General features: G+C 45.2%; 1 protein-coding gene across 2 annotated transcripts in view; it reads right to left on the reverse strand.

Annotated features, from left to right (window-relative positions):
- The window catches only part of smek1 (SMEK homolog 1, suppressor of mek1 (Dictyostelium)), a 134,168-nt gene extending 115,319 nt beyond the window's left edge, over positions 1–18,849 (reverse strand). The window contains exon 1 of one of the 2 annotated variants that reach the window (XM_063045268.1): positions 18,320–18,849. In XM_063045268.1, coding sequence (XP_062901338.1) covers positions 18,320–18,461 — 142 coding nt within the window. In that variant the 5' untranslated portion in view covers positions 18,462–18,849. The remainder of the gene's footprint in view (positions 1–18,319) is intronic. The other variant, XM_063045260.1, reaches the window with a different exon arrangement.
- Between the last annotated feature and the right edge of the window lie 2,381 nt (positions 18,850–21,230).

The raw sequence follows: 21,230 nt of genomic DNA on the forward strand, positions 1-21,230 counted from the left end.
TTCTCTCTCTGTTAGGTTATGTATTGCAGTGAACTGCTGCTGCTAAGTTAACAAATTTCACGTCACATGCTGGTGATAATAAACCTGAACAACAGGAATTCTGCAGATGCTGGAAATTCAAGCAACACACATCAAAGTTGCTGGTGAACGCAGCAGGCCAGGCAGCATCTCTAGGAAGAGGTGCAGTCGACGTTTCAGGCCGAGACCCTTCGTCCGAGACCAATGTCCGGCACGAACGTGGACCCGTTGTTCCTGATCACCTTAAACGGCCCCTCGTAGGGCTGCTGTAGCGGTGCCCAGTGTCTGCCACGTCGTACAAAAAGAAACTTACAGTTCTGCAGGTCTTTGGGTATGCAGGTCGGGCTCTGTCCATGCTGTGAAGTGGGGATGGGGGCCAGGTTACCGAGCCTCTCACGTAGTCTGTCCAGGACTGCTGTGGGTTCTTCCTCTTGCCCCCTTGGGGCTGGTATGAACTCTCCTGGGACTACCAGGGGTGCGCCGTACACCAACTCAGCCAGCGAGCTGTGCAGATCCTCCTTGGGCACCGTGCGGATTCCGAGCAGGACCCAGGGAAGCTCGTCCACCCAGTTAGGCCCCTCCAGGCGGGCCATGAGAGCCGATTTCAGGTGAAGGTGGAAGCGCTCCACTGGTCCGTTTGACTGTGGGTGGTAGGTAGTTGTGTGGTGCAGCTGAGATCCTAAAAGGTTGGCCATAGCCGACCACAGGCTGGAAGTGAACTGGGCGCCCCTGTCGAAGGTAATGTGGGCCGGTACCCCGAAGCGGGCTACCCAGGTTGCGATCAGTGCTCGGGCACAGGATTCGGAGGTGGTGTCGCTGAGCGGGACTGCCTCTGGCCATCTGGTGAACCGGTCTATCATAGTTAGGAGGTACCGCGCTCCTCGTGACACTGGCAGGGGCCCCATGATATCCACATGGATGTGGTCGAACCTCCGGCGGGTGGGTTCGAACTGCTGCGGTGGAGCCTTGGTGTGCCGCTGCACCTTGGCCATTTGGCACTGCATGCACGTTTTGGCCCATTCACTGACCTGCTTACGAAGTCTATGCCACACGAACCTGTTGGCGACCAGCCGGACGGTTGTCCTGATGGAGGGGTGCGCTAAGTTGTGAATGGATTCGAACACCCGCCGGCGCCAGGCTGCTGGGACGACGGGGCGGGGTTGGCCGGTAGCTACGTCACATAGTAGGGTCCTCTCACCTGGGCCTACGGGGAGGTCTTGGAGCTGCAAACTGGAGACTGCAGTCCTGTAACTGGGGATCTCAGCGTCTGCCTGCTGTGCCTCTGCCAGCGCTGCATAGTCCACCCCCTGGGACAGGGCCTGTATGGTAGGTCTGGAAAGTGTGTCCGCCACGACGTTGTCCTTTCCGGAGACATGCCGGATGTCCGTCGTGTACTCGGAGATGTAGGACAGATGTCGCTGCTGGCAGGACGACCAGGCGTCAGACACCTTCATGAACGCAAAGGTAAGCGGTTTGTGGTCTGTGAACGCGGTGAAGGGCCTACCTTCTAAGAAGTACCTGAAATGCCGGATTGCCAGGTATATTGCCAATAGCTCCCGGTCGAAAGCACTGTATTTGAGTTCAGGTGGTCGTAGCTGTTTGCTGAAGAACACCAGGGGTTGCCAGCGACCCTCGATGAGTTGTTCCAGCACTCCACCGACCGCTGTGTCGGATGCGTCCACCGTGAGGGCAGTAGGAACGTCTGTTCTGGGGTGCACTAGCATCCCGGCGTTTGCCAAGGCTTCTTTGGTTTTAACGAAAGCGGTTGCGGCCTCTTCGTCCCAGGTAATGTCCTTGCCCTTACCCGACATTAGAGTGAACAGGGGTCGCATGGTTCAGGCTGCTGAGGGGAGGAAACTGTGGTAGAAATTCACCATACCCACGAATTCCTGCAGGCCTTTGATTGTGTTGGGTCGGGGGAAGTGGCGGACCACGTCTACTTTGGTGGGCAGCAGGGTTGCCCCGTCTTTAGTAATCCTGTGGCCCAGGAAGTCGATGGTGTCGAGTCCAAACTGGCATTTGGCTGGGTTGATTGTAAGGCCGAATTCGCTCAGGCGGGAGTAGAGCTGGCGGAGGTGGGACAGATGCTCCTGCCGACTACTGCTGGCTATGAGGATGTCGTCCAAATAGATGAATGCAAAGTCCAGGTCGCGTCCAACCGCGTCCATTAGCCGCTGGAAAGTCTGTGCGGCATTCTTTAGACCAAACGGCATTCGGAGGAATTCGAAAAGTCCGAACGGGGTGATAAGTGCTGTTCTGGGGATGTCGTCCAGATGTACAGGGATTTGATGGTATCCCCGGACGAGGTCTACCTTGGAAAAGATTCTTGCGCCGTGTAGATTTGCTGCAAAGTCTTGAATGTGCGGCACAGGGTAGCAGTCTGGCGTTGTAGCCTCGTTCAGCCTGCGGTAGTCACCGCATGGTCTCCAGCCCCCCGTTGCCTTGGGCACCATGTGAAGGGGGGAGGCCCATGGGCTGTCGGACCGTCGTATGATCCCCAATTCCTCCACCATCTTGAACTCCTCCTTCGCCAGTCGGAGCTTGTCTGGGGGAAGCCTTCGAGCATGGGCGTGGAGGGGTGGTCCCTGGGTCGGGATGTGGTGCTGTACTCCGTGTCTGGGCATGGCTGCCGTGAACTGCGGTGTCAGTACTGATGGGAAATCTGCCAGGACCCTGGTGAATTCGTCGTCGGACAGCGTGATGGAGTCCAGGTGTGGGGCTGGCAACTGTGCTTCACCCAGGGAGAACGTCTGAAAAGTCTTGGCGTGGACTAATCACTTCCCTTGCAGGTCGACCAGCAGGCTGTGGGCTCGTAGAAATTCCGCCCCCAGGAGTGGTTGGGCCACGGCGGCCAGTGTGATGTCCCACTGAACTGGCTGGAGCTGAACTATAGCCGTACCGTGCGGGTGCTGTAGGTTCGTATTGTGCTGCCATTTGCGGCCCTCAGGGTGGGTCCCGGTTCTCTGTTGCGGGTGTCGTAACTCGTTGGAGGTAAGACGCTGATCTCCGCTCCGGTGTCGACCAAAAAGTGGCGTCCCGACTGCTTGTCCCAGACGTACAGGAGGCTGTCCTGATGGCCAGCCACCGTAGCCATCAGCGGCGGCTGGCCCTGGCATTTCCCGGGAATTTGCAGGGTGGTCCGCAGCGGCGGGCCTCTGTACCCCACAGCTGGTGGTAGAAACACCATTGTTCGTTGGGCTCCTCACTCCCGTCGCCAGGTTTTGTAGGCTCTGCTGCCGGGCCTGGTCTGGTCTGTCACTGGGCACGCGGCTTGGTGATCTGTGCGACGGATGCCCCTATCTCTTTCCTGGCATTCCACAGCACATCTGCTCGGGCCGCTACCTCCCGGGGGTTGCTGAAATCTGCGTCGGACAGCAGCAGGCATATGTCCTCGGGCAGTTGCTCTAGGAACGCCTGCTCAAACATGAGGCAGGGTTTGTGTCCTTCAGCCAGGGCCAGCATCCCGTTCATTAATGCTGACGGCGGCCTGTCTCCCAAACCATCCAGGTGCATTAAGCGGCGTGCTCGTTCGCGCCGTGAGAGTCCGAAAGTCCTTATGAGCAGGGCTTTGAATGCTGTGTATTTGCCGTCCTCCGGGGGCGACTGTATAAACTCCTCAACTTGTGCAGCTGTCTCCTGGTCGAGTGAGCTCAGCACGTAGTAGTAGCGAGTGGACTCCGAGGTTATCTGCCGAATGTGGAATTGTGCTTCTGCTTGTTCGAAACATAATTGGCGTCGCAGCGTCCAGAAGCTTGGCAGTTTTAATGAAACTGCGTGAACAGATGCAGCGTCGGTCATCTCTGGTCCAAATATCGTTTGGGCCGTCGGGGTCACCAATTGTAGCGGTGTGCTACACATAGCGCTAGAATAACCACACGGAGTGAGTTAGAGTTGCAATGAAAGAGATTTATTCAAACTTCGCGGCCTGCTTTAAAGCCTTCCCGTTCCCCGCCCTCCCTGGGGCAGGACTGCTGTTGTGAGCCGGTTCATGGGTGCCAGAAAGTGGGTCGCCACACTAACCTCATTTCCTGCATTTGGTCCACATCTTTCTAAACCCTTTCCATCCATGTAACCGTCCAAATAACTTTAAAACAGTCCTTGTAATATCCTCTACCACCACCTCTGTCTGCTTGCTACTAATGCAAAAAAACTTACCTGTCAGATCCACTTTTTAGCCTTTTACCCTAAACCTATATAGCTCAGAAAGACTGGGAAGGGTCTAAGACCACATCCTTGCTGTTCATGCAAACAAGAAACTGCCTGAGGAATCAGTAGGAGCCGTATCAGTTGGTGGGGGTAGTCTAGGATCAGAGGGCACAACCTCAGAATAGAGGGATGTTCATTTAGAAGAGATGAGGGTGGTAAACATGTGGAATTTGTTGCCACAGGCAGCTGTGGAGACCAAGTCATTGGGTATATTTAAGGCAGAGGTTGATAGATTCTTGATTAGTCAGGAAATGAAGGGTTACGGGCATAAGGCTGGAGATTGGGGCTGAGAAGGAAATGGATCAGCCATGAGAAAATGGTGGAGCAGACCCGATGAGGCAAGTGGCAAATATATATATTTTAGTTTAAATAACTAGATGTAAAATTGATTCTTTGGATTAATCTATTAATAATACAATTATCTATGCAATGTAAACAGACAAGTGAGGAAAACTAACTTCCATTAAGTTAATGAAATAACTACTCTTTATTGCAAGAAAGAACACTGTACTGGCCAAAAAAAAAATACACCAAGAAACAATTTCACAAGCCACCTTTAGATTATGGTAGGAGTTTGAACTCATCTGTCAATGCAACTGAAAAATTAATTACACTGGCAATGTGCAAATTTGGTCAATTATTATAGTTATTTGACTATAACTTTCAGATACTATGAACAGCTGAAAAGAAATTAATGTGTTCTGCTGGAGCTGCTTTAACTACCGCAATGAATAAAGGATCACTACTGTGGTCAAGTCTATTAAATGAAGCCATAAGCATCCCGATTCAGCAAAACACATCAAAGTTGCTGATGAACGCAGCAGGCCAAGCAGCATCTATAGGAAGAGGCGCAGTCGACGTTTCAGGCCGAGACCCTTCGTCCTGACGAAGGGTCTCGGCCTGAAACGTCGACTGCGCCTCTTCCTATAGATGCTGCTTGGCCTGCTGCGTTCACCAGCAACTTTGATGTGTGTTGCTTGAATTTCCAGCATCTGCAGAATTCCTGTTGTTTCCGATTCAGCAAAAACTTGGTTTTACAATTGCAATATTAGTCAGTGAGGCAAGCATACTCAAAACATTTCACAGTGTAATTGACACTGCTTAGGTGAAGGTTACTGAACGTTGTGGGCAAATGAGGTTCACAAAGAAATATTTTATGCACTCCTTGATCACTTATTACCAAATTAACTAAGCTTTCTTAACAGCTTACATCATCTTACCATCATGAATCTAGTCAAAAAGATAAAATATTTCCCTTAACATAAAGCAAATAAATTAACCCTTTCTAAAGTACAAAGAAGAAACATTGCTTACATCAACTTCTGAAATTAACATTACGTCACTTTTTATTGTCATTTCGACCATAACTGCTGGTACAGTACACAGTAAAAACCAGATGTTTTTCAGGACCACGGTGCTACGTGAACAATACAAAAACTACACTGAACTATGTTAAAAAAAACAACACAAAACTACACTGGACTACAGACCTACCCAGGAATGCCTAAAGTGCACAAAACAGTGCAGGCATTACAATAAATAATAAACAAGATATGCAACAAATATGCATAGTAGAGGGCAGTAGGTTGGTGTCAGTCCAGACTCTGGGTATTGAGGAGTCTGATGACTTGGGGGAAAAAACTCTTACATAGTCTGGTCGTGAGAGCCTGAATACTTCGGTGCCTTTTGTCAGATGGCAGGAGGGCGAAGAGTTCTTATGAGGGGTGCGTGGGATCCTTCATAATGCTGTTTGCTTTATGGATGCAGCATGTGGTGTAAATGTCTGCAATGGAGGGAAGAGAGACCCTGATGATCTTCTCAACTGACCTCACTATCCGCTGCAGGGTCTTGCGATCCAAGATGGTGCAATTTCTGAACCAGGCAGTGATGCAGCTGCTCAGGATGCTCTCAATACAACCTCTGTAGAATGTGGTGAGGATGGGGGGGTGGGAGATGGACTTTTCTCAGCCTTCACAGAAAGTAGAGACGCTGCTGGGCTTTCTTTGCTATGGATCTGGTGTTGAGGGACAAGGTGAGATTCTCCACCAGGTGAACACCAAGAAATTTGGTGCTCTTAACGATCTCTACAGAGGAGTCATCGATGTTCAGCGGAGAGTGGTCTCCATCAACCGTACTATAACTATAACAAATATTCTCTACGAATGCGAACAAATTCTGGGAAGTCACTTATCTCCAAAGTCACAATTCATCCTTTTAGCTGCATCCTGGTTCTTCAGAAATGTATCTCCATCCTAACTGGAGTAATGCATCACTGATTCTTCATTAACACCAGACAAATTTCTCCGCATTCGCCAACCAATTCCAAAATGGGGGGAAAACATCACCATCACTACTTAAGGGTCTACAATCACCTTCACCAGAACAACATTTAATCATACTCAAGAGTACTACTGAACAATGTGATAATTAAAATCTGCAAGCAGAAGGCCATGGATTACATGCTTTGCACTAAATTGTCTCTATTTCATCATGTACAATAGATTACAATTTAGTGCAAAACTATTTTCAGTCAGTAAAAGGAACATCAACAATGTTAAATAGGCACAAGATCAAAGAGGTGCTGTCAAACAAACTACCTTGGGAGATCATAAAACGTCAATTTTCTGCTTGAAGTTTAAAAACCAGAATATTCAGTAATGTTTGCTAAATTTGTCTCTAAAGTTTCTCACCCAATCTTTTCAATCTTGTTGAAAAATGCGTCTGTAAAATGTGTAATAGTAAATCACGCTGCTGATATAGTAAATAAAGCAACCGAGGAAGGCTCTGCGTTTCGTTACGTCACTTCGAAGAAAATGCTTTTCCAGCTACCAAGACAAAGAGAGTAACTCAGAAGAAGATAACATGATCTTCCCACTCAGTCTATGAACCATCTCTGAATCACTGAGTGGGCTGGTTTATTCAGAACCAAATCAACCAGACTGAGGTAAGAACAATTTTAGGCTTTTATGGTACTGCTTTATGGTACTGTTTGGATCATTCATGCCCATCAACTTAACCCTTAACCATAAAGCAGAGTACATGCCCTACAGCCCATGTCCCACTGACTTTTTAAATCTACTCCAAGATCAATCTAACCCCCACTCCTTTTATCTTTTAAAAAGGTTTTTGCAGAATTTGGATGTTACTAACATGACCAGCCTTTATTGTCAATTCCTAATTCCCTACAAGGTGTTAACAAGTTGCTACAATTCATTTGGTGAAGGTGTTCCCACAATGCTTGCTGGTGCAATTGGGATACCTTGATATTTATTCATGAGCTTAGTGCTGAAAAAAATGAATGTGACAGTGGCCTTTTGGGCCTTAATTCTCATTACAAACTATGCCAGACTCTAGGGCTGAATTTAATCAACTAGAAAAAAAAAATTTTAAATCTGGATAAAGCTGGGGGGGGGGGGGGAGTGGTACTGGGGCAGGTTTACAAGATACCAATTAGTACTAAGACCTTGAGGTGAATTTGTCCTCCTACTCTAAAAAAATGTTTTGAGCCTCATTCCTAAATGCCATCTCAGCTGAAAATGGCTAACTCGAATACAAGCTGGATGGTGCCACCTACTCTATGTATAGAAGACCACACATTAATCCAACTACCTGTACAAGCTATGGTGACTGACTCTGATTACAGAGAAAAATAGGATTATCAGAAACAAATCCATCAATTGTTTCTTTTAATAAATTACAAATACAGATATTCATTCTTTTAATTAGTGCAAGGACAGCAGCACTCAAGCATTACCAAAATGCCTATACTTAGTAAAAACTCAAAGTAAATTTATTGTCAAAGTACATATATGTCGCCACATACTACCTCGAGATTAATTTTCTTGTAAACCGTTACAGGGAAATAAAGTGTAATGTGCTGTAAGGTTTCACTGCTAACGTAATGGCTTCTCTGTAATGTTCCACTGCTAAGGTAAAGGTTTCTCTGTAGCAGCAATGTTTGGGTAACGACTAGAGATAACGGGGACGTTAGCCAATGAGTGGGATGTTGTTCTTTCTTGTGTGTCTGGGAGCTGGGAATTCGCGGTCTTTTGCTGGGGAAAGATGAGGAGAGAAGACGCGAATGGAGAGAGTTGGACCGCCATACGGAGTGGACTTGGAGCGAGGGTCTGACGATCGGAGGAGGTCGATGGTGGACGAACTGCCCTATCAGTGAGCTCCAATGTTGCACATTAGACTATTTCATGAGGATGGGCCCTTTTTCTTTTTTTAGTTTTCTTTACTAACCATATAGTCAAATTAAGAATTATAAAGCTCAATCGTTTAATCACATATTGTGTACTGTTTGTTATTCCGTGGTACCGATTTGTAACAGGGGACATATCGCACAGCATCCACCCAAACAAGATTTCTTAAGTTTGGTCGGGCCAGGGGCTATCATCCCCTATATTAAGCTGCTAACAAACCAAGAATTACAAAAGAAAGAAAAAACTATATACAAAGTCACAAACAACCAATATACAAATAGCACAAATAAAATTGTACCTCCTTCCCGATGGTAGCATCGAGAAGGGCGCATGGCCTGGATGGTGGGGCTCTTGATAAATGCTGCTTTCTTGCGGCAGTGTTCTTTGTAAATTTGCTCAATGGGGTGGAATGGGCTGTATCCACCACTTTCTGTAATATTTTCCATTACTACTGAATTACTGAGAGGTATCCAAATTAAATACCTTATATTTTTTAAATAGAAAATAGCTAAAACAAAATGAAGGACTTTCCTCCCTCCCCCAACGAGGTTGGGCGAGATTAGAACTAGAGGACATATAGGCCAAAGGTGAAATATCAAGGGGAACTTGAGGGGAGGGAATGGTGCCAGTGTGGAACGAGTGAAAGTGGTGGATGCAGATTCAAATGCAACATTTAAGGGAGGTTTGGATAGATATGCAGATCAGAGGGGTATGGAGGGCTATGGTCTGGTTGCAGGTAGATGGGACTGGACAACAAAACAGTTTGGCATGGACTAGATGGGCCAAAGGGCCTGTTTACGTGCTCTACGAGTCTATAATATTCAAAACTCCCAGCTGGTGCAAGGGAGAGTTCATTTGTACTGTAGTAGAGCGACACTGATTCAAACAGCGTCAATAGCAAAAAAGATCTATTGCTTTTCCAGTGCATATGATGAATAAGTTTTGCTAATTGCTATTGATGCTGACTAAACACTTCTCGGGCTTCCAGCCAGGTACAGGTATTGATTATAACAGGTGTTTTAATGACAAACTCTGCCTTCCTCTTCAGGGATGGTCGAGTTTGTCACAGAAACGTCAGTTAAAATTGATAGCTGTACCCAGCTGGAAGCCAGAGAAGAGTTTAATCAGCATTAATAGCAATTAGTGGAATTTTCAAATGGTAGCATTTTACAAAGCATAAACATATGCATCAGTTTTTAAAAAAAAACATACCAACTATATAATTACACTCCTCTACACATGAAGAAGCTGAGGCAAAGGTGTAGTTTTGGTACGGAATTAAAAATACATGTGCATCAATGTAGCACTTGTGTACAGACAGCAAAGTGTGCAACTGATCAAACTTTATTTGCACAGTCTCAAACTGACCAGCAACATTGGTATCTGATGGAAATATCTTGGATAATCGAAGACAGGAAAATAGTCCTCACTGCTAAAAGGATGAAAATCAGGTACTATTGGGTAAGTCAGAAAATAAGGGAAAGGATGGAGAGGGAATGTAATACAATAGACCTTTTGTGTGATGCCCCATAATTAATTATTTCAAACTGCTTGCATTATTTGGAAAACCTCCAATCAGTACAGCATCATAGAATTATACACTCAGGAGCTTTGTAGCAAGTCTAAAAAAAACAAAAACATGGAGTTGTAACACTGAGTGCTTCACACAGTGAGAAGAAATGCATGAAAATTTCCCATATCTGACATGGTTAATTAGATGACACTTATTAACCATAAATAAAGCAAATTGTAGCTGCAAACTTACATCAAAAAGAGGAATAACCAAAAATTGCTACCATACCTATTGCAAAGCTGCACCTGCATCAAAGTACAATCTCAAACCTATACTATATAAACAATAAAGCAATACAAAAGATTAATTAATAAATATTAGTTTCTTTGTAATATCATTTCCAAGTATAAAGGGGAAAATACTTTCTTTTGTGGCTTTTATTGCTCTACGCATTTACCAATCCTCCATATGCACAATTCTAATCATACAAAACAAGTCATTCAATTTATAAAATCAGTGAGATTGCTCACCCCACTAGAATTCAGTGTATGCACTGATGACACAGTAGTTCCTGTGGATTATGATATTCAGTTTGCTATCCTAATAGCATTATTCAAGAAATAAGAGGATTTATGTAGAAAAACATTTTCAAGCTTCAACTGCAGTTAACACATTTTTAACATTTACATAAAACTGTTGCTTTCTCATAAGACTAATTAAAACAACTTGGGTTTATGTAGCAGTTTTCACATTCTTAGGACAAGCTGCTTCACAGTCAACTGGTTAAATATAGCTACTGTTATTGAGACAAACTGGGAATGAGATGATAAGAAATTTCTTTACTTGGGAAGGTTGTGAATATTGATATTCTCCATGCCAGGTGTTTTAGATGCTCAGTCCTTAAGGCTGCGATAGTTTTTTGGACATAAAAGAAAATTAAAGAATCAAAGAAATAAAAAAAAAACAAATTTGAAACAGAGGATTGGAACAAGTTTGAGCTTGCACATTGCCAGTCCTGTTCCTAGTTTTTTTATAATTGAGTAAACAATTTGAGCTCAACAGTCTTAAAGTGATACGAATATACATTAATAATGCTAGTTTAAATTAAGCAATCATTTAGTTAGTCAATGGATAGTGCATGGAGTGCAGCAGTCAATGCATTGCTTTACAGTACCAGTCTGACCACTCCACCCCCCAAAAATCAGGGTTCAATTCCAGCCACTACCTGTAAGCAGTCTGTACATTCTCCCTGCGAACATGCCGATTTCCTCCCACATTCCAAGATCTACAGTTTGGGTTAGTGAGTTGTGAGAAACATCTGCGAGTTGCTCAGCACAAGCCTCGCTGATTTGATTTGACGCCATCAACGTACTTCACTACATGTTTCAATGTACACATGACAAATAAAGATCTTTTCCAAAATGCAGGTTTTCATCTGTCTGGATACGCTGTTGCCCAGATGAATCTGAAATAACTTCCACAAAAATGCTTTGGAATAAATTCTCTCGTCCTTTGAACCATGTCGCTACATTCACTTAAAAATACCTGCAAAGCCATTTCTGCCTTACTGCAAAATATGGCAGCATGGTTAACAAGAAATTTGTGGAAGACAGTGAGATATCAACAGACCAGTCAAAAAAGAGATCAAAAATGGCAATTGAAATTTCATCCATGAACATGAGACAATGCATTTGGGGAGAGAAAACAAGCCAGGAGTACACACACTAAATGTTAGGATACTGATACAGAGGAATCTTAGAGCATGTGTTCACAGACCCCTGAAGGTACCAGGACAGGAATATATGGTGGTTAAGAAAGCACGTGGACGCTTGTCTGTATTAGTCTGTAGCACAGAATACAAGAGCAGAGTTGGAATTGTAACTAGGTCATAACAGAGTTATAATGTTTATATCTGGACTCTCACTATAGAAAGGAGGTGACACATCTAGAAAAACTGCAGAGGAAATCCACAATGATACAACACCGACTAGGCTCTGGATGTTTTCTTTCCAACAGAACAGAGCAAGGGGAATTCTACCTGATGCCTGTAAAATTCTGAGGGCACGGACTGTCTCAGTTCCCTTGATGATAAACTCAATAGAGAATTTAAAGATTCAGAGATAAGATGAGGAAATTCCTTTTCTCTGTGTCTACAAGGTGATGGAAATAGTTAAAAAGTAATCAAGGAACAGACTAAGAAACAGGATATGGGAATAATCTAAATTGCTCCATTTTTGCTCGGTTTGGACATAGAGGATCAAAACGCATTTTTCTGTCCTATGAACAGCTATATTATTTGCTACACCTTAAAAACATTGTGATAACATTTTTAGGCCATATTGTCAATGTTAAACAAACCACAGATACTCAAACAAATCAGTTATCTTATTCACATGAAATTTTGCAGATGCTGGAAATCCAGAGTAACACACACACAATGCTGGAGGAAAACAGCAGGCACAGCATCCATGGGCAGGAATAAACAGTCAATGTTTTGGGCTAAGACCCTTCATCAGGGTGGGAAAGGAAGGGAACAGAAGCTAGAAGAAGCTGGTAGGGGGACGGGTGGAAAAGGAGCACAAGTGGGCAGATAAAAGGTGAGAACAGGTGAGGGGGAAGGTGGGTGGGTGGGTGGGGGAGTGGGCTGAAGTGAGAACCTGGGAGGTGATAGATGGAAAAGGTAAAGGGCTGAACAAGGAATCTGACAGGAGTGGAGAATGGACTATGAGAGAAAGGGATGGAAGGGCACCAAGGAAGATGACAGGCAGGACAGGGGAAGAGAAAGGGTAAGAGGGGAGCCAGAATGGGGAAAGGAAAAGAGAGAAGGGGGAAAGAGGGAAAAAATTACCAGAAGTTAGACAAATCGATGTTCATGTCATCAGGTTGGAGGCTACCCAGACAGAATATGAGGTGTTCTGTGTGTGTTGCCGTTATCTTATTGTTCTGTTAGATGAAACCAGCGCAGTTCTCAGGAGGTGATTCGGCCAAGGTGAAGCAGCAGCTCAAAGAAGACAATGAGAGGAGTTAATTTCAAAATGAACAACTAAATAACCATGGTATAAAAATGACCAAATGATGTTTTCAGTTTATTAATACCACAAGACTCACTGAATAAATATGTAGTGTGCACACTGGTTAGTGAACAAGTTTGGGACAATGGCTGGTATTCCACACACTAACACAAGGATTTTCAATCACAGCTGTCTTGAAGAAAGCAACTTTTAAAGCACGGTATGAAGTGTTAAAGTAAACTTGGACTCTATAGATCAAATAAACATACCGGTTTGGTATTTCTAGCTCAAAGGATCAAAACAAACTTTGTAAAATCAGGTGGTCCTTTACAGCTACAGTAAAGGGTACATTATCTAGCATAAAAGACAAAATGTTGGGAACAACAAACAGATTTGGTTACGGCAAGATATTGATCATCTGGTAAATTCAGCAGAGCAACAGCAGATGGAACATCATCCCGGTAAGTGTGAAGTGATGCATTTTGGGAGCTCAAGTCATGACATGCACAATGAATAATGGAACCCAACATAGTGTTGACTATGTTAAAAGTCTGTCAGTGTTTTGGGTGGGAGAAAAAGGGTTTACTTTGCTTTCCCTTCCACTTTCTCAGGGATCACTCTCTCTGCGATTCCCTTGTCCATTCATCGCTCTCCACTAATCTCCCTCTTGGCACCTATCGCTGCAAACAGCCCAAATGTTACACCTGCCCACTCACCTCCACTCAGGGCCCCAAACAGTCCTTCCAGGGGAGACAACAATTCACCTGCAGATCTGCTGGGGTCATCTATTATGTCTGGTGCTCCTGATGCGGCCTCCACTACATTGGTGAGACACCTCAAACTGGGGGACTGCTTTGTTGAGCACCTCCACTCCATCCGGCAAAAGCGGAACTTCCCAGAGGCCAAAGCATTTTAATTCCGATTCCCATTCCTGTTCTGATGTCTGCTCATGGTCTCCTCTTACGCCAAGATGAAGTCACCCTCAGGGTGGAGGAGCAACACCTTGTATTCCACCAGGGTAACCTCCAATCTGATGGCATGAATATCGATTTCTCTTTCCGGTAAAAAAAAGTTTCCCCCCGCACCCTCCCCACTTCTTCTATTCCCCAATCTGGCCTTTTACCTCTTCTCGTCTGCCTATCACTTCCCCCTGGGTCCCCTCTCCTCTCCAACCAGTTCCTTCTTCTCCAGCCCTTTACCTTTCCCACCCACCTGGCTTCACTATCACCTTCTGGCTAGTCTCTTTTCCCTCCCCACCACCTTTTTATTCTAGTGTCCTCCCCCTTCCCTTTTCAGTCCTGAAAAAGAGTCTCAGGCCGAAATGTTGACCATTTACTCACTTCAATAGATGCTGTCTGACCTGCTGAATTCCCCCAATTTTGTGTGTTGCTTCGTTTTGCTATTGTTTTGTTTCATGGTTGTTGTTGTTGTGTTGTGGTTTGTTTTATTCATTCATTTAAGATACTGCACAGTAACAGATTCTTCCAGACCAACAAGCACACACCAGCCTATTACACCTTCTCTGTTGCTGTTGTAGATACTGTGTATTCACCTGAACATTGTGAGCATGCTATGTTAGCACCTGAACAAGAAGCAACAGTTGCAGGCTGCTTCCAGCACATCCCGAGATTATATTGGTTGTTAATGCAAAAGATGAATTTTACTGTACAATATGTTTCAAAGTTCAAAGTAAATTTATTATCAAAGTACATATATGTCATCATATAGAACCCTGAAATCCATTTTCTTGCAGGCAATCACAGTAAATACAAGAAACACAATAGAATCAATGAAAGACGTGCAAAAAAAAACATTAGAACTATAAATACAAAAAGAAGTTCAAGTTGAAGTTTAATTGTCATTCAACCATACATGAATACTCATGAATATAGCCACATGAAACAGCATTACTCCAGGGTAGCACTTCCGGACAAGAGGGAAAAAAGACATAATAATAATATTAATATTAAGCAATAAATATCGAGAACATGAGATGAAGAGTACTTGAAAGCAGGTCCAGTTCAGTGATGGGCGAGTGAAGTTATCCTCAGCCCCTGAGGCCCCTGTACCTCCTTCCTGATTGCAGCAACAAGAAAACAGCATAGCCTGCATGGTTTGGGGGGGGGGGGGGGTCCTTGATGATAGGTTGCTGCTTTCCTGTGACAGCACTCGATGTAGATGTGCTCAATGGTGAGAACCGTGTTATCTTTGATGGGCTGGGCCATATCCATTACCTTTTGCAGCCTTTTCCATACAAGGGCATTTTTGCTTCCATGCCAGGCTGTGATGCAACCAGTCAATATACTCTCCAGCACACATCTATAGAAGTTTGTTAGTTTTAGATAACGTGCAGAATCTTCGCAAACTTCTAAGAAGTGCTTTCTTCGTAATGGTATTTATGTGCTGGACCCAGAACGCAAGTATAAAGCAAGCAGAGCAGGGGGCTAAGCACACAGCCTTGTGGCGCACCTGTGCTGAGGGAGATTGTGGAGAAGATGCAGTTGCCAAACCAAACTGACTGGGGCCTGCAGGTGAAGAAATTGAGGATCCAGTTACACAAGGAGGTATTGAGGCCTAGAACTTGAAGCTTATTGATGAGTTTTGAGGGGATGATGGTATTGAATGCTGAGCTGTAGTCAATGAAGACTATGTGTTCTAAGCATCTTTGCTGTCCAGATGTTTCAGGATTGAGTGAAGAGCCAATGAAATGGCATCTGCTGTTGACCTGTTGTGACAGTAGGCAAATTGAAGTGGATCCAAGTCACTTCTCATGCAGGAGTTGAAATGTTTCATCGCCAACCTCTCAAAGCACTTCATCACAGTGGATGTAAGTACTAATGGACGTGCATGTTTCAATGTACATGTGATAAATAAATTAATCTGAATCTATTAAACAGAAGAATCTCTACTCCTGAATGTGACAGCACAGTAGACAGGGTGGTTAAAAAATGTATGTTCTCCTTCATTAACTGGGACACAGACTCTTAGAACAGAGAAGTTACAGTACAGTTTTACAAAACATTGGGAAGGTCACACTTGCAATATTGTGCAGGTCAGTTACTCCAGTATGGAAAGGACGTGATTACTTTGGAGATGGCACAGACGAGATTTATCTGGATGTTGGCCGGGATGAGAGGCTGGATTGACTATGTATGATCATCTTGAGGTGGAGCAGCCAAAGGGGAAACCTCACATTATGAGACATAGGCAGAGTATTAAACATTTTCCCCATTGCAGAAATGTCTATAAACCAGATGGCATCCATTTACAATATGGAGTAAAATGTTTAAACATACAAGGAAGAAAGTTTTACACCGACAATTGAAGTTTGGAATGCAGAGTCTGGTGGAACACTTCGGAAGCACCTGAACAAGCAGTTAAACTTCCAAGACATAGAAAGCTTCGTACCAAGCGCTGTTTAATGAGATTAGTGTAAATGAATGAAATGGTTTGCATGGATAGGCAGGGCTAAATGGCCCATTTCGGTGACTTTGACACTTGGTCAGACTGCATCCCTGGCAAGAAAAAGACTCAATTTTTCAAGTGGATAGCCATTCATCAGAACTGAAATGCTAATTCTCTTTCCCACAATTTACTGGAGGAACTCAGTGAGTCAAGCAGCGTCTGTGGGAAGAAAGGAATCACAAATGTTTCGGGTTAAAACCCTGGTGCAGGGCTTTGATGTTTAACATTGACAACTTCTTTCCTCCCACAGATGCTGCCTGACTGCTGAGTTCCTCCAGTCGATTGTTCATTGCCCTACATACAGCATCACAGTCTCTTGCCTCTCTATCTCCAGATTTTTGCTGACCAGCTGAGTATTCCAACATTTTCCTTTTAATTTCATTTTCAGATTAATTTATCAAATACATATTCAAACATATAGTGAAATGCATCACTTGCATTAACAACCAACACACACCTAGGGATGTGCAGGGCGCAGCCCATAAGTGTAACCACACATTCCGGCACCAGCCTCCATGTGCTCCCGTTTCCTCCCATATTCCAAAGGCATATGGGTTAATTGGGTCAAATGTGCACAACTGGGCAGCGTGGGCTTGTTGGGCTGGAATGGTCTGTTACAGTGTTGCACCTCTAATTTTTAAAAAAAAATATAGCATAGAATTTTTATGCGTTTGTTTCCGTGTCATATTATAGGAGAAGCCATTCAGTCCATGCCTACTTGCCATAGACAGAATCCCATCAATCCCATTTGCTGCCTTTTATTTCCACAATTTATTCTTGCCCACATGTCCATTTACCTACACCAAGGGCTTATTCACAGAAGACACCACAGACAGGTCTTTGGGATGTAGGAGGAAAGGAAAGCACCTTGGGGAAAATCTATATGGCCAAGGGAGAATAATAAACTCAAACACGAGGATCAAAAACTCAAAAAACAGCATTTTGTGTGTGTTGCAAAAATAAACTCAATAAGGATAGCATCTGAGGTCAGGATGAGTTCTTGAAGCTGTAAAACAGCAGCAGTAAATTCTGTGCCACTCTGGCACCCTCGACTTGTAACATCTGAGTAAATGGGAAACAACTAACCAACAACTCGCCTTGGACCAATATTTCTAGTGGATCTAGACCATCTCACCCTACTCAAACAGCAACAGAGTATCAATCACTATAAAAAAGTGCTAAAAACAGGTGTTAGATGATGAAGGGTCTCAGCATAAACATTGACTGTTTAGTTTTATTCCTCATGTGTTTGAAGGATGTAAGTAACAAAGTCAATTCAATTCAATATTCTTCTCCATAGACGGTGACTTCCAGCATTTTGTGTGTGTTACTCTAGGGTTACATGATTAGTTTTAAACACATATTTAGACCGAATATTCTCAAAATAGTACCCCTTCTCTAAGTAAAATTCAACAAATACTGGCAAATAAAAACGTATCAGGGGTTTACAAATTTACATATCATTCCTTTCAAATACCATCACCTTTGAATATAACTTTCAAAGTACATCAGAACTCATGTCCCAGTTCACATCTAGCAACTTTTGGAGTGAATAATAAATAACCCTGAAGATTATCACCAACTGAATTATCCTTCATCCACTGATCGTTGAGCACCACTATCGAATATGATTAGCAATGTATAGCCAAGACACCTCTTCACAACAAAAACATATATAAATTGATAAATAAGAAGAGGTTCTTAACAAGTAACTTCGTTCTAGTTTGGGATGAGGGAGGGCAGGATCTCAAAAGATGAACGTGGGTGAATGAGGTATGTATAAATACTGTAAAAATTGTCTGAGGGGTACGACAGACTACCTGTAACAGAGCCCAGTATTACTCCACGGCCAAGGCCTTTGCCCCCAGCTTCATCAGGTCAATGATCCCCCGGGTTCTTACCGTCAGACTCGGCCCGTACCAGCAGCGACATTCCCTTCAGGCGCTCCACATAGCTGGACGAGACGTGCCCGGTACCACGATCGTCCCACTGCCGATCCTCGTTGAGCGTGTACACCTTCACCCGCCGCCGGGTGTCCGCCATGGCCGCAGCGCAGCGCGGCAGGAGGAGGCGATCGGCCGCCGATCTCCCCGCTTCGAACAAACAATAAGAGTCACGACCCAGTGAAGATGGCAGAGGAAAATAAATCGCCTTACACGGCGCTCATTCTCCCAAAGACTAGGCCCGAGACCAAGCCACGGGCCCCCGCTGACAGGGGGGCCGGACAAAGCGCTTCCCGCTGCCGGCCCGCCGCCTCCTCACGGGCGCTTCCTGGTGTTAAACCCTCATCGCGCCACCGCTTCTTCTTCTTCCAACAGTTTTATCCCGCTGCGGTGGCCGGGCTCCGGTATTTATTCGTTCCCCTTCGCAGCAGCGCGGACTCCACTTGGCCTTCGTCCCTCCCCCCGCCCGCCTGGCTCAGCCTGCAGCCGCCATCTTGCCGCCTCCCCGACTGGCAGCACGGGGTCTCCCGCGTGGGGCGACGCGCGCAGCACGGGCCGCCTCCCGCCCAGAGCGGGCTCGCGCCGCGGTGCCGCGGCAACGGTGACTGTCCGGAAGCGGAGCACTGGGCTGGACTACCGACTGACGGTCCGGAGCCGGACCACAGGGCCCAAGTTACCGACTGACCGTTGGAGCCGGACCTCAGGGCCCAAGTTACCGACTGACCGTCCGGAGCCGGACCTCAGGGCCCAAGTTACCGACTGACCGTCCGGAGCCGGACCTCAGTGTCCGAGTTACCGACTGACCGTCCGGAGCCGGACCTCAGGGCCCAAGTTACCGACTGACCATCCGGAGCCGGACCATAGGGGCTGAGTTACCGACTGACCGTCCGGAGCTGGACCTCAGGGCCCGAGTTACCGACTGACCGTCCGGAGCTGGACCTCAGGGCCCGAGTTACCGACTGACCGTCCGGAGGCGGACCACAGGGGCCGTTACCGACTGACCGTCCGGAGGCGGACTACAGGGGCCGAGTTACCGACTGACCGTCTGGAGTCGGACTACAAGGCCCGATTACCCAGTCATATCAGGAGCTGGACCACTGAGTGACCGGAGATCCGGGCTACCGAATGACCTTCCGGAGCTGGTCCGTTGAGTGACCAGAGGAGCCAATTTGCCGAGTAACCGTCCGAAGATGGATAACCGAATGACCATAGGTGCTGGGCTAACGAGTGACCATACAGTCACCCTCCGGAGCTATCCGGCCTCATTGGTCATTAAGTCCTGCTCTGTCTGATACAGGATGGAGTGACCAGTGAGGCCAGACCATTGAATAATTACTTGGACCGGATCTCTGTGACCATCTTGATCTAGATAAAGAGACAACTGAGTGACGAGCAGGAACGGACTACTGACTAACGGCCAAGAATCTGATAAAATTGCCACTGGGACTAGACCATTGAGATCTTTCAGATTTAAGTTAACTAGTGAGGTATGTCCAGGGGAGCTTTTGGAATCAGTATGTAGATAAGCCAACTAGGGAAGTGACATTGCTGGACCTTGTCTTAGGGAATCTAACTGGTCAAGTGGAATGAGTGTCAGTGAGGAAACATTTTGAGGTAGTGACCTAAACTCCTTGTAGATCAAAGCAGTTGTGTAAAAAGATATTAATGTACCAGGAATAAAGATCTCAACATTTGTGGTGGAAGGTTAGTTTCAGATTAAAATAAGACAGGACCTGACAAAGGTAGACTTGGTGCTTCTATTTGAAGGTAAGTCTACGTATTTGCAGCGGGAAGAATTCAAAGGAGAAATAATAATTGTTTACAGATAAGGGTAAAATGTACAGTGAACACTGGATATGTGGGGAATATTAAGAGAAGTGGTCATCAATGGAGTAAAAATTGTTGGGAGACATAGTTATTTACTTATTTGTTTGTTATTTAGAGATACAGTATGGTAACAGGCCCTTTTAGCCCAAAGAACCGGCTCTGCCTCGTTACACCCATGTGACTTACTAAACTGTACATCTTTGGAAAATGGGAGGAATCCAGAGCACCCGGAGGAAACCCACATGGCCACAGTGGAATGTAGAACCATAGAACATTACAGCACAGGAACAGGCCTTTTGGCCCTTCTTGGCTGTGCCGAACCATTTTTCTGCCTCATCCCACTGACCTGCACCTGGACCATATCCCTCCATACACCTCTCATCCATGTATCTGTCCAAGTTTTTCTTGAATGTTAAAAGTGAGCCTGCATTTACCACTTCATCTGGCAGCTCATTCCACACTCCCACCACTCTCTGTGTGCAAACTCCTTACAGGAATTGAACCCCCGTCTCTAGTGCTGTAAAGTGTTACACTAACCACTGCACTACCATGATGCCCTAAATTTTAAAAGAATCAGGTTTATTATCATTGATGTATTGCGTGAAATCTGTTGCTTTGGGGCAGTAGTACAATGCAATACTATAAATTACAAGAAGAATGTACTGTGTAAAGATAAACAAGTAGAACCAAAAGAGAGGAAAATAGAGAGGTTGTGTTCATGGGTTCTTGGACCATTCAGAAATCTGATCCTAAAATACATGTGTCTTCAGGCTTCGGAAACTCCTCCCTGGTGGCGTTAATGAGAAGAGGACATATCTTGGGTGGTGAGGCTACTTAGTGATGGACGCTGCTGCCTTGAGGCATTGCCTTTTGCAGATGTCCTTGATGGTGGGGAGACAAGTGCCGTGATGGAGCTGGCTGAGTCCACAATCTAGTACAGCTTTTACTAATCTTCTGCATTGACGCCTCCATGCTGGGGTGCATATTAGAAGAGCAAAGAGGAATAATAATATTATTAGCAGACAGGTAAATCCAAGATAGA

This window comes from Mobula hypostoma, chromosome 1 (genome assembly GCF_963921235.1).
Source record: "Mobula hypostoma chromosome 1, sMobHyp1.1, whole genome shotgun sequence".
NCBI classification, from domain to species: domain Eukaryota; kingdom Metazoa; phylum Chordata; class Chondrichthyes; order Myliobatiformes; family Myliobatidae; genus Mobula; species Mobula hypostoma.